Raw genomic sequence first — 13,106 nt, forward strand, 5'->3', positions numbered from 1 at the left:
GGCTAGGTCTAGAGAGATGGGGCTGGGGTGATACGGCTGAGGCTAGGTCTAGAGAGATGGGGCTGGGTTCCTGCCAGAAGGAGACAGGCCAGGCCTGTGGAGAGGCACAGAGACCAGCCCAGCCGCTGAATTATTGAACAACTTCCACATTTAAGTTGCACATCATCTGCAATGAGCTTGGCCAGTGAGGGGAGCTTCTGGGGAGGAGTTGTGTTGTTTCACCTCCAATCAACACATATGCTCTAAACCGTATCACCCTGCTCTGAAATTCTGTCAGCTTCGTTACTGATGGTGTTTTTTTTTACAGCTTTTGGCATGATATTTTACTGACAAAAACAAGCTGGTCAGTGGTTTTTATTTAACTAGACAAGTAAAGGAAAGTAACACATGTAACCATCTCACATTTGGGTAAATGATCAAATAAATTACCCAGATGTGTGACCATTAACTTTGAGGGCCTTGCATGAACTCCACCAAGATAATCTATTTTCTGACAACCTCCTGCAGAAGCAGTCAAACCCTGCCAAACAACCAACCACCTCCTTTCAGCTGAGAGGCACAGCTTCTCTCCCACCACTACCTCCTCCAGAGAGAGGACCAATGCAAAGTACACAAACTACCTCACTGGCAGTGTGGAACATTCAGGCCTGTTCTCTCAGTTAAAAGTAGTTCACTACAGTAAATGATTTAACAGCTTCTCAGACACCGTTTGCCAGGACAATTTCCTGACTGCTGTGCCTGAAGAGAGAGGCTACACTCACACTGGCTAACTGACTATTATACTCTAAGCCAAAAAGGGCCCCCTGGCTGGTTTGGTATCGACTGGCTGAGGCACTTTGGAAGCTCTCCTTCTGAGGTAGAGAGACCGTCTTGCCCTCCCTCCAGGATTTGTTCCATCAGGCCTTTTGTTGTGTTGCAGCAGAAAAGGCCATGAGACTGCAGACTCAGCCTGCTAAATGGCTGCTCTTAAAAAATTAAAAAGGAGAGCCGCACACTCTAGAAGCTCAGATGCAATCATTTTGTAACCAACATTGGTTATAAAATTTGGCTGAAAGACCACCTGGTCCTGAGACTACAGGCTACCTCTTTTAATGGGTCTCTAACCTGATGAGACTTTACAGGTCAGTCAATTAGACAGAGTCTGGGATAACAGCCTTGGAGTAGTGTGCTTCAGTGCCATTTTAGTCATTGTGCTTTACAAATTAAAACACAACTAGGCTACTTCTTTCATATTGATGTTGCCATAGCAGAATGGAGAAAATGAGGGGTGTGGAACGGTTATATGGATACTGCAATGAAGACGATGTGTTTGTGTGGATCCCCTGAGACAGAGCCCTGAGGAGGAGTGATGGTAAAGTTAGTGCTGAGGGGACTTAACCGACTCCACACTCAGGACACAAACCCTGATAGTCTCTCTCTCTCCATCTCTCTCTCGAATGTACCAGGAGAGGGAGGGGAAAATAATGGGCAAAAGGGAGATGAGAAAAGATGGATTGAGTAAGCAAAAAAAGGAGAGATGTGGCAGAGAGAGAAGTGTGAGGAGGAAAAAGAGAGAGGGGTGGAGAGAAAAACAGAGGTGAGAGACAGTAAGAGGATGCAGTGGGAGACAGGGAGTAAAACAGAGAGGTGAGAGACAGTAAGAGGATGCAGTAGGAGACAGGGAGTAAAACAGAGAGGTGAGAGACAGTAAGAGGATGCAGTGGGAGACAGGGAGTAAAACAGAGAGGTGAGAGACAGTAAGAGGATGCAGTAGGAGACAGGGAGTAAAACAGAGAGGTGAGAGACAGTAAGAGGATGCAGTAGGAGACAGGGAGTAAAACAGAGAGGTGAGAGACAGTAAGAGGATGCAGTGGGAGACAGGGAGTAAAACAGAGAGGTGAGAGACAGTAAGAGGATGCAGTGGGAGACAGGGAGTAAAACAGAGAGGTGAGAGACAGTAAGAGGCTGCAGTGGGAGACAGGGAGTAAAACAGAGAGGTGAGAGACAGTAAGAGGATGCAGTGGGAGACAGGGAGTAAAACAGAGAGGTGAGAGACAGTAAGAGGATGCAGTTGGAGACAGGGAGTAAAACAGGAAGGGCAAAAATAAAAACCGTAATGAACAGCTGAGGAAAAGCGAGAAGCGGGTGAGGAATAAAAAGTGAGTGAGAAAAAGAGCAGATGTGGTCCTCTCCTCTTCCCTTCCTCTAGTTCCAGTAACAGGCAGTGACCTCAGGCTGAACAGAGTACCCAGAGGCTCATGTGTCCCGAAAAACCATCCAGCTGCCAGGCCACGGGTATTACGTTACCCTCTCGGCCAGGGAATGGGTCACAGAGGGCCCTCTGCATCCTCTCAATCATTCCCCCCCCCCCCCCCAAACCCAGCCTCTACACCTCTCCATTCCTCTGCCCACACTAGGATCAATAGCAATCTGGCTAAAAGTTTGGGATGAGATTGGCCAGCAGTGAGAGTCTAGTAATTGAGTTAGAGGCATCAAATGTCTCGGCTAGAACACCAGTAACGATCCATTCCCTCTTGTTCTCATGCACTTGTTTTTCCCTCTCGCACACTCTTTCCCTGGCTGCAATAGCATTTCTCAAAATGAGAGATATAGCAACATTCTCTTGATGCCATGAGAGGAGAACCATTTGGCCTCCATAAGAATATAGTTGAATAGCCCTGCCATACCTCTTCTGAGAACAGCCTTTTCACTCCCCATTTCATCTTGCTCGTGACTGACTGGGTTCGAACCAGAATGTCACAAAGCTGTGTTAGTCCACTTACCTACAGCCTATAGGGATAAGTTCAGGAAGTTCATGTAAAGGACAACACACTGCTTGCTTAATCAGTACCGCTTCCCCTGATTCATGTTTAAGTTGTATTAGTCGTATGTACAGGATACACATGGTTTACACCGTCCAATGAAATGCTTACCTGTAGGTTCCTTCTCGACAATGCAACAACAAATAAGAACAAAGTAAATGGCTCAGAACAACCTCAATTCATCAGGGCATGGACTCAAGGTGTTGAAGTGTTCCACAGGGATGATGGCCCATGTTAACTACAATGCAAGTTGGCTGGATGTCCTTTGGGTGGTGGAACATTCTTGATACACACGGGAAACTGATGAGCGCGAACAACCCAGCAGCATTGCAGTTCTGGCCACAAACAACTGTGCCTGGCACCTACTACACCATACCCCGTTCAAAGGCACTTTGATATTTTGTCTTGCCCATTCACCCTCTGAATGGAACACATACACAATACATGTCTCAATTGTCTCAAGGCTTAAAAATCCTTCTTTCACCTGCCTCCTCCCCTTCATCTACACTGGTTAAATCCACTTCAATAAGTGACATCAATAAGGGTTCATAGCTTTCATCTGGTAAGTCTATGTCATGGAAAGAGCAGTTCTTAATGTTTTGTATACCCAGTGTATATCTGTGTGGGTGTGCGTGAGTAGATGTGTGCTAAGGTGTGGAGACTCAGTGCAGGTTGTCAGTCCAGTTCAAGTGTTCAGCAGTCTGACGGCTTGTAGACAGAAACTGTCTTTGAGTTTGTTGGTATCAGACCACATGCTCCGATGGTAAGGGAGTGAACAGCTTGTGGCTGGGGTGTGTGTTGTCCTTCATGATGCTGCGGGCCTTCATCAGGCACATTTTTGAGTAATGTCCTGGATGGGTGGGAGCAAGGTCCCAGGGTAGCCTAGTGGTTAGAGCGTTGGACTAGTAACCGGAAGGTTGCAAGTTCAAACTCCCGAGCTGACAAGGTACAAATCTATCGTTCTGCCCCTGAACAGGCAGTTAACCCACTGTTCCTAGGCCATCATTGAAAATAAGAATTTGTTCTGAACTTAACTAGTTAAATAAAGGTTAAAATAATTATTTTAAAGGTCCCAGTAATGTACTGGGCAGTCTTCACCACCCGCTCGAGTCTGTGCGGAGGTGGTGTTGTTGCCAGTCCTCACAGCCTGTGGCCTGCCCATCAGGAAGTCCAGGACCCAGTTGCATAGGATAGTGTCCAGGCTCTGAGCTTGGTGTCGAGCTTGGAGGGAACAATAGTGTTGAATACTAACCTGTAGCCAATGAACAGCATACTCACATAGGTATTTCTCTTGTCCAGAGGTGTTAAGGCCGTGTGAATAGCGATGGAAATGGCAGATCTGTTGGTAGGCAAATTGGAGTGGGTCCAATGTGCATGTGATTCCGCTCATACCGAGTGGGTCCAATGTGCATGTGATTCCGCTCATACCGAGTGGGTCCAATGTGCATGTGATTCAGCTCATACCGAGACTCAAATGGGGCATCATTTGTGTTAGCTTTCTGCCGTGTTTCAGAAGTCAAAGCCCTTTGGATTCGTTATCTGTACAGCTGCCACCATCTTGATAAATAAAAATGTGATCATATTACTCCAGTGCTAGCCTCTCTACACTGGTTTCCTGTCAAAGCAAGGGCTGATTTCAAGGTTTTACTGCTAACCTACAAAGCATTACATGGGCTTGCTCCTACCTATCTCTCTGATTTGGTCCTGCCGTACATACCTACACGTACGCTGCGGTCACAAGACGCAGGCCTCCTAATTGTCCCTAGAATTTCTAAGCAAACAGCTGGAGGCAGGGCTTTCTCCTATAGAGCTCCATTTTTATGGAACGGTCTGCCTACCCATGTCAGAGACGCAAACTCGGTCTCAACCTTTAAGTCTTTACTGAAGACTCATCTCTTCAGTGGGTCATATGATTGAGTGTAGTCTGGCCCAGGAGTGGGAAGGTGAACGGAAAGGCTCTGGAGAAACGAACCGCCCTTGCTGTCTCTGCCTGGCCGGTTCCCCTCTTTCCACTGGGATTCTCTGCCTCTAACCCTATTACAGGGGCTGAGTCACTGGCTTACTGGGGCCCTCTCATGCCGTCCCTGGAAGGGGTGCGTCACCTGAGTGGGTTGATTCACTGATGTGGTCATCCTGTCTGGGTTGGCGCCCCCCCTTGGGTTGTGCCATGGCGGAGATCTTTGCGGGCTATACTCGGCCCTGTCTCAGGATGGTAAGTTGGTGGTTGAAGATATCCCTCTAGTGGTGTGGGGGCTGTGCTTTGGCAAAGTGGGTAGGGTTATATCCTTCCTGTTTGGCCCTGTCCGGGGGTGTCCTCGGGTGGGTCCACAGTGTCTCCTGACCCCTCCTGTCTCAGCCTCCAGTATTTATGCTGCAGTAGTTTATGTGTCAGGGTGCTAGGGTCAGTTTGTTATATCTGGAGTACTTCTCCTGTCCTATTCGGTGTCCTATGTGAATCTAAGTGTGCATTCTCTAATTCTCTCCTTCTCTCTCTCGGAGGACCTGAGCCCTAGGACCATGCCCCAGGATTACCTGACATGATGACTCCTTGCTGTCCCCAGTCCACCTGGCCGTGCTGCTGCTCCAGTTTCAACTGTTCTGCCTTCTTATTATTCGAACATGCTGATCATTTATGAACATTTGAACATCTTGGCCATGTTCTGTTATAATCTCTACCCGGCACAGCCAGAAGAGGACTGGCCACCCCACATAGCCTGGTTCCTCTCTAGGTTTCTTCCTAGGTTTTGGCCTTTCTAGGGAGTTTTTCCTAGCCACCGTGCTTCTACACCTGCATTGCTTGCTGTTTGGGGTTTTAGGCTGGGTTTCTGTACAGCACTTTGAGATATCAGCTGATGTACGAAGGGCTATATATATAAATACATTTGATTTGAAATCAATTTGATTTGATTTGATTTCCTTGTGTTTTTTCACCTCTCCCCTCTCCCCTCTTCTCCGAGCAGAGCAGGCAGGCCCTAGCCTAGCAACTCCAGACTTCACACAGATACAGGTCTCTCAAGGTCTTTCATTCACGTTTGCTTGTAAATGTCTAAACTCACCAAAAATGACATTCGGTAGCTCCTAACTATATATGTGTAACTTTATGAGCTGGATTGCCTGTCTCAGCAATTTCTTTATTTTCGTTTGCGCTCGTTATCATATTTAGCTAGCAGCCTCCACTGAAATTCGACATTACTTGTGCTCACTTTTTGTCAGCATTCTGGGCAATAGAATTCTAGACTTTTCTTTGTGTTTTTGGGCGCCCCCTTGTGTACTAAGCTGGTAATACCGTATAGCCCGGTATAAGGGGACAGTATGACGATATGAAAATCTAGATACCACCCAACCATAGTTATAACCCACCGTGCTATTGAAAAAGGCCTTTTACTATTGTGCAAGGGACAACACTTCAGGCTGATTAATGAGTTTCACAGATTCCCATATGCTACATTCACCACCTAAACTCGCTCTACAGAAAACCCTGTGGTTTGAACCAGCACAACTGTACATCTGAGTCCAGGGGTACCATTGTAAAGGACATCACACCGTCTGCTTAGCAAGTACTGCTTTCCCCTGATTCATCGCATATTGAGACTCAACCGCAGGACTTCTGCCTCGAAAACACACGTGACCATGTAGCAGCAGCTTTGGTGACCATGTAGCAGCAGCTTTGGTGACTATGTAGCAGCAGCTTTGGTGACCATGTAGCAGCAGCTTTGGTGACCATGTAGCAGCAGCTTTGGTGACCATGTAGCAGCAGCTTTGGTGACCATGTAGCAGCAGCTTTGGTGACCATGTAGCAGCAGCTTTGGTGACCATGTAGCAGCAGCTTTGGTGACCATGTAGCAGCAGCTTTGGTGACCATGTAGCAGCAGCTTTGGTGACCATGCTTTTGTGACCATGCTTTTGTGATAAGTAACTTGTTGGAGACCTGAAAACTTGAATTGTCTGAAGCACAGGAGACCTGGGTTAGAACCCAATCAGTCAAACTAACACGTTTTTAGGTCTCAGGCAAGGTTGTTCATCACATGCATGGATCCCCAAACCACCTCTGTTGCCCTCTCATTAAATGGGGTCTAAAGATCATTCTGCTTCTGTTTGTAAAATAAAGTGCTGTTGTTGTGCAGTAAGCCTGATTTCGAACCCAGTCAGTTATATTGGTGCCGTGATATCTGAGTATGAGGTCAAAGGGGGTAAAATGTAACTGAAGTGGTTTGATAAACCAAGCTCTTACCTTGCTGTAGAATTGTGTTAGGGATTAGTTCCGGAAGCTATGGGCTAAGTGGGCTAACACAGTCTTGTGACAGGCAGGAGACCCAGTTTGAACCCAGGTTCGGTCACAAGAGCAGGATTACATTGGCAGAGGAAAGGCTATCCTTAGAAGGGCTAAACTGTCAGGAATATTCAACAGTATTCTTATGTGGGCCAAATTGTTTTTATTTTGTGTTACTCCCTTCCAATGCGGCATGCGATCATCATAGAGGGAACAGATATTTCAGAGACTCTTAGCTTTCAGGAATGGGATCATCATAGTTTATAGCCAAAATGGTTCAAATGCTAGAAAATAAATGCAACATTTCACAAGAAGCTTCTGTTTAGCACAGTAAGTATTTCATTATATTGGTTCTCCTCTACATTCCCTGGCTAAGAAAGTACCAGGATGTTGTCTGTGGTTTTGAATCTGAATTTAGAGAACCGAATTTATAAACTGCATCTGAGAAGTTGAATATATGAAACGTTGATGAACTTGAAATGATTGTTTGTAAACTTGATAGACAATGAATGCAATAAATACCATTTTGAAACAGAATACATCTAACTTCAATATTCGATTTTAAAACTAAATGCAGTATTCACTCAATAAAATTATTACATTTGTGCGTTACAAATAAAACAAATACTAAAAAGTTAATACAAACTCAAATCACTCCATACGAGGCCCCCTATGACAAGAATCACACAAAACTTCACAAAAGAATGCAGAACCCTGAGGGGACAGACAGAGACTAGGTTCATCACTGATTTATTGGTGGTGTAAAAGACAAGGTTTAAACTGTCTGAAAGATTGCTGAGTAAAATTAAGGTACTCACCTTGCTCCCATGTTGCGGTTTGGTGAGGCAGACGGGCCGATTCATTCCCCCAACCCCAACCTCTGACCCCGGCCCAGCCCCTGCAGTGACCCCTGCACTGACCCCGTGTTGGCGGTGCCACCCTAGCAGGCAGCGCCACTGAGCCAGGTCCCTTAGGAGAGGCAGGCAGGACGCTGGGCACAGCATTATGCGTGAGAGAATGGACACACACACAGTCTGACACTCTGTCCAACACACACTATCCCTCAACCAATTTCACACACCACTGAGTCTTTACTATACCCCTCACAATACCTATCAATGGCCGTGCTCTTGCTTTACAAGCGGATCCAATCTCAATCTCAATGCCTGTCTTCCAAAGTCCTGCTGAATTCACTCTCTCAAATAGCTTAGGGGCTATATCCCTCTGCACCCCAAGGATAGAATACCTTTCCTCTCAACCATAAGCCAGGTATGAGAATCAAGGGGCTCCACAGCTGGCTACAAAAAGCAAATCGGAGTCTCAGTCCCGAAAAGCACACTGCTGTAATGGAATGGCAGCCTGAGGTGTAAGGAGAGCTGCCTGCCTGCCTAACAGACTCACTGCTCTAATGCTGCATGTAATGACTGAAATCGAACGAGTGATAAGTCCCTAACTCTCCTGTATGTGAGAGTATGTGTGAATGAATGGTCTGTGTCCAGTCCACAGTCACACTACATCTAGCACTAATCCTGCCACCTGCCAAGCTCAGCTCACACATGCATTGTGCCTCTGGCTGACACAGACCACACTGAATCAGACCGTTGTTTCTGTCCCGCCAGGCAACCGAAACAAAGCCACCAGGAGCTCCTCCACTGTAGAGGAATTCAGAGTCTGATGCTCAGAACACAGCAGCCCAGCTGACCTCACCGTCCGTCCCCTACGCAGAGAGAACATTCATTACCAGCATTGTCTCCTCCACTACAGCGCTGTGACCTCACTTACAGTATGGTTTCAGCCTGACTCATAGACACATGCCGCATCAGCCACACAGCTAAACACTAGCAAGCAGTAGAGAAGATAAACAGACCAATGCACATTGAGGGTAACAGCTCTCTCTTTCACTTGTTCCCGCTCCCTCCTTTCCTGGCAGTCTCCTGCAGCAGTCAAATGGAAACAGCATGCAATCTACCTTATGAGAGCTCCTCCTCGATGGCTTACTGACCTAAACACACAACCAACAGCAGAATGGTGGATGTCTACATAAACACACCAAAAGCTCCTACCAAATCACCAGCAGCCAGACAGAGCAATCCCTGCATAGCACACACAAGCACACGGACGCACTCTCGCTCTCTCTCTCTGCTGCGCTGCTCTCTCCTCCTCCTCCTCTCAGCTCTGCGCGGTGACAGAAAAGCCAGGGCAGCCGCCACGCAAAAACATCTGCAGCACACACACACAAGAATGGAGTGGGCGGAGAGACGGAGCCTGTCTGTGAGTGGGGAGGTGTTTCACAGCCAAGAGCAGCAATCTCCCGAGCCCCTCCTCTCATGTTTTTCTTTCTCCCTCTTTTTCCCGCATCTGTCTTTCCCCTAAAGGACAGACTGTTGGGACTCCAGGCAAAACTCACCATCATCTGGCCCTTTCTTCATGTCTCTCTCTTGGGTCGTTCCACTTCAAAAAGCACAAGAGGATTTCGACACTCACCAACAGATAAGATTAGCATTGTTTTATTCAAATATAATTGGATCTCTAAGCTATTAAGCTAATTGATTGCACCCAAATTGGCCATTTAAATGTTTAGGATAAATATAATATTCAATAAATATAGTACCTAAACATCCGATTTGGACCAAACTTTTTTCTAACAATGACTTAGGCAGAGGAATCCAAAGAAATGCCAATCACACCCCAACGAGTATATACACTTAACAAAAATATAACCACAACATGTAGTGCCCCATGTTTCATGAGCTGAAATATAAGATCCCAGAAATGTTCCATATGCACAAAAAAACTTATTTCTCTCAAACTTTGTGCACAAATGTGTTTACACCTCTGTTAGTGCACATTTCTCCTTTGCCAAGATAATCCATCCACCGGACAGGTGCATATCAAGAAGCTGATTAAACAGCATGATAATTACACACGAGCACCTTGTGCTGGGGACAATAAAAGGTCACTCTAAAATGTGCAGTTCTGTCACACAATGCCACAGATGTCTCGTGTTTTGTGGGAGCATGCAATTGGCATGCTGACTGCAGGAATGTCCACCAGAGCTGTTGCCAAAGAATTGGATGTTAATATCTCTATCATAAGCCTCCTCCAATGTCGTTTTAGAGAATTTGGCAGTACTTCCAACCGGCCCACAACTGCAGACCACGTATAACTACGCCTGCCCAGGACCTCCACATCTGGCTTCTTTACCTGCGGGATCGTCTGAGACCAGCCACCAGGAGCGCTGATGAAACTGTGGGTTTGCACAATCGGAGAATTTCTGGACAAACTGTCAGAAACTGTCTCAGTGTAGCTAATCTGTGTGCTCGTCATCCTCACCAGCGTGTTGACCCGACTGCAGTTTGGCCACATAACCGAATTCAGTGGACAAATGATCACCTTCGATGGCCACTGGCACGCTGGAGAAGTGTGCTCTTCACGGATTAATCCCGGTTTCAACTGTACCTGGCAGATGGCAGACGGCGTGTATGGGGCCGTGTGGGCGAGCGGTTGGCTGATGTCAACGTTATGTTGGCGGTGGGCTTATGGTATGGGCATGCATAAGCTACGGACAACGAACACAATTGCATTTTAGCAATGGCAATTTGAATGCAGAGATACCATGACGAGATCCTGAGGCCCATTGTTGTGCCATTCATCCACCACCATCACCTCATCTTTCAGCATGACAATGCATGGCCCCATGTCGCAAGGATCTGTACACAAATCCTGGATGCTGAAAATGTCCCAGTTCTTCCATGGCCTACATACTCACCAGACATTTCACTCATTGAGCATGTTTGCGATGCTCTAGATCAACGTCTACGACAGCGTGTTCTTGTTCCCGCCAATGTCCAGCAACATTGCACAGCCGTTGAAGAGGAGCGGGACAACAGTTCACAACCAACAACCTTATAAACTCTATGGAAAGGAGATGTGTCGCACTACATGAGGCAAATGGTGGTCACACCAGATACTGACTGCTTTTCCGATCCACACCAATCCTTTTTTATTAAAGGTATCTGTGACCAACAGATGTATATGTCTATTCCCATGTGAAATCTGTAGATTAGGGCCTACGGAATGCATTTCAATTGACTGGTTTCCTTATATGAACTGTAACTCAGTAACATCTTTGAAATAGTTTTGTGTGTTCGGTGTAGTTTCAGTTCTCCATGTCTGACAAGTAGTTTGGAGATGCGGCTCGGAGTACTGTTTCTTTATCGTATGTAATGTATTCCCAGTGAATTTGGTGTTGTTTTTCCCCAGTTCAGAGAAATTAGTCATTGAAGTTGTTACGTTTATGTCGCATCCTACATCTTGATATTATCAGGTTCAGGTTTGACAATTCCTTATGTCTTCTCATTGTTACAAATCAAATGTTCGGTACAATATTTATAGAATATTATATGAATCCTATAAATTAAAATGGCAAATTTGGGTGCAATTCATTTGCTTAATTTCTCAGATGTCAAATTATAGTTCAACAAATTAATGTTGCAGGGATGCTAATCTTATCTGCTTCTAACTACAGAAATGATTTCAGAACAATCTGAGATGATGGGTTTCGTGGCTTGCTGAAATGGCATGGAATGACCCTCCCCCCTTTTCATCCCTTTCAACCAGACAGAGTGTGTGTAATGAGATTGGTCGTGTAAACAGTGGTGCTGGGAGCTGGTTTCATTGGCTCTGGCAGGTAGCTGAGTGGAGAGCAGCTGGCCTTGGCAGATTGACTTAAAATGTTCCTCTTTTATTCTCCAGGTTTCCTTTCCTCCCCTCATCCCCCGCATCGTATCCACGTGCTCCCCCTGTCCAAGGACAGCCTCTATTACCTCCCTCAATGGGATGTGGGATGAGAAGCCGGAGATACATACATGCGTGTGTGACTGCGAGTCTGAAGACTATAACAGAGTCTAAACACAAGACAACAGATTCAGCAGCAGGTACTGCTGGAGGACTCTCTATACACCAGAGGGCAGAGGAGAAAGGGGAAGAGAGAGAGAGCGGGGAGGAGAAAGAGAGAAAGGAAGAAAGAGAGACAGGGGAGGTACTGTAATACCTTCAGAATGCACCTCCCCCAAGTGTACAAACAAGCAGTATGGGTAGGCACACAAACAAATGCATAGGGTGTGTAAGCACACACTCATGAAGACACCGAAATGCATATTGATAAATGTGCAAACACAGACAACCACACGGCATCCGTGGATAAACTGCACAGCTAGCTGTCAGTGTCCCTGTAGTGGGCATGGCAGACTATTTATAGCACACGTCGCACCAGAAAATTACTGCCTGCACTCTGTTCAGAGGTACTCTCGGCAGGCAAACGCTATTGATGTGTCCCGAGACCTTAGCTGTGAGAGACAGTTACTATCAGGAAAGGTTAGTGGGATACAATTAAAGACAGTCTGAACCATGTGTGATGAGAGAGATGTGATGACTGAGACAAGCACACCGCACACATGGGTCATTCCACCTAAAAATACAAGAGGATTTTTTTGGTGGGTAGTATAGGCCTTTCTAATCGACCTGGCCGGGGTATCCTGGAAGGATATTGATCTCATCCCGTCAGTAGAGGATGCCTGGATATTTTTTAAAAATGCCTTCCTAACCATCTTAAATAAACATGCCCCATTTAAGAAATTTAGAACCAGGAACAGATATAGCCCTTGGTTCTCCCCAGACCTGACTGCCCTTAACCAACACAAAAACATCCTATGGCGTTCTGCATTAGCATCGAACAGCCCCCGTGATATGCAGCTGTTCAGGGAAGCTAGAAATCATTATACACAGGCAGTTAGAAAAGCCAAGGCTAGCTTTTTCAAGCAGAAATTTGCTTCCTGCAACACTAACTCAAAAAAGTTCTGGGACACTGTAAAGTCCATGGAGAATAAGAACACCTCCTCCCAGCTGCCCACTGCACTGAAGATAGGAAACACTGTCACCACTGATAAATCCACCATAATTGAGAATTTCAATAAGCATTTTTCTACGGCTGGCCATGCTTTCCACCTGGCTACTCCTACCCCGGACAACAGCAC

At 46.2% G+C, this 13,106-nt stretch overlaps 1 protein-coding gene across 2 annotated transcripts in view; it reads right to left on the reverse strand.

The window, feature by feature from the left end:
• Positions 1 to 13,106, reverse strand: part of LOC109873152 (E3 ubiquitin-protein ligase Siah2-like) — a 49,166-nt gene that overhangs the window by 10,017 nt on the left and 26,043 nt on the right. Inside the window, exon 1 of one of the 2 annotated variants that reach the window (XM_020464719.2) lies at positions 7,890 to 9,631. The exons of the other annotated variant lie outside the window; for it this stretch is intronic. Within the exon in view, the coding sequence (XP_020320308.1) occupies positions 7,890 to 8,075 (186 nt within the window). The 5' untranslated portion in view covers positions 8,076 to 9,631. Of the gene's footprint in view, positions 1 to 7,889; positions 9,632 to 13,106 lie in introns of those variants that run through there. 2 annotated transcript variants of the gene reach the window in all.

Source organism: Oncorhynchus kisutch, linkage group LG28, assembly GCF_002021735.2.
Source record: "Oncorhynchus kisutch isolate 150728-3 linkage group LG28, Okis_V2, whole genome shotgun sequence".
NCBI lineage: Eukaryota > Metazoa > Chordata > Actinopteri > Salmoniformes > Salmonidae > Oncorhynchus > Oncorhynchus kisutch.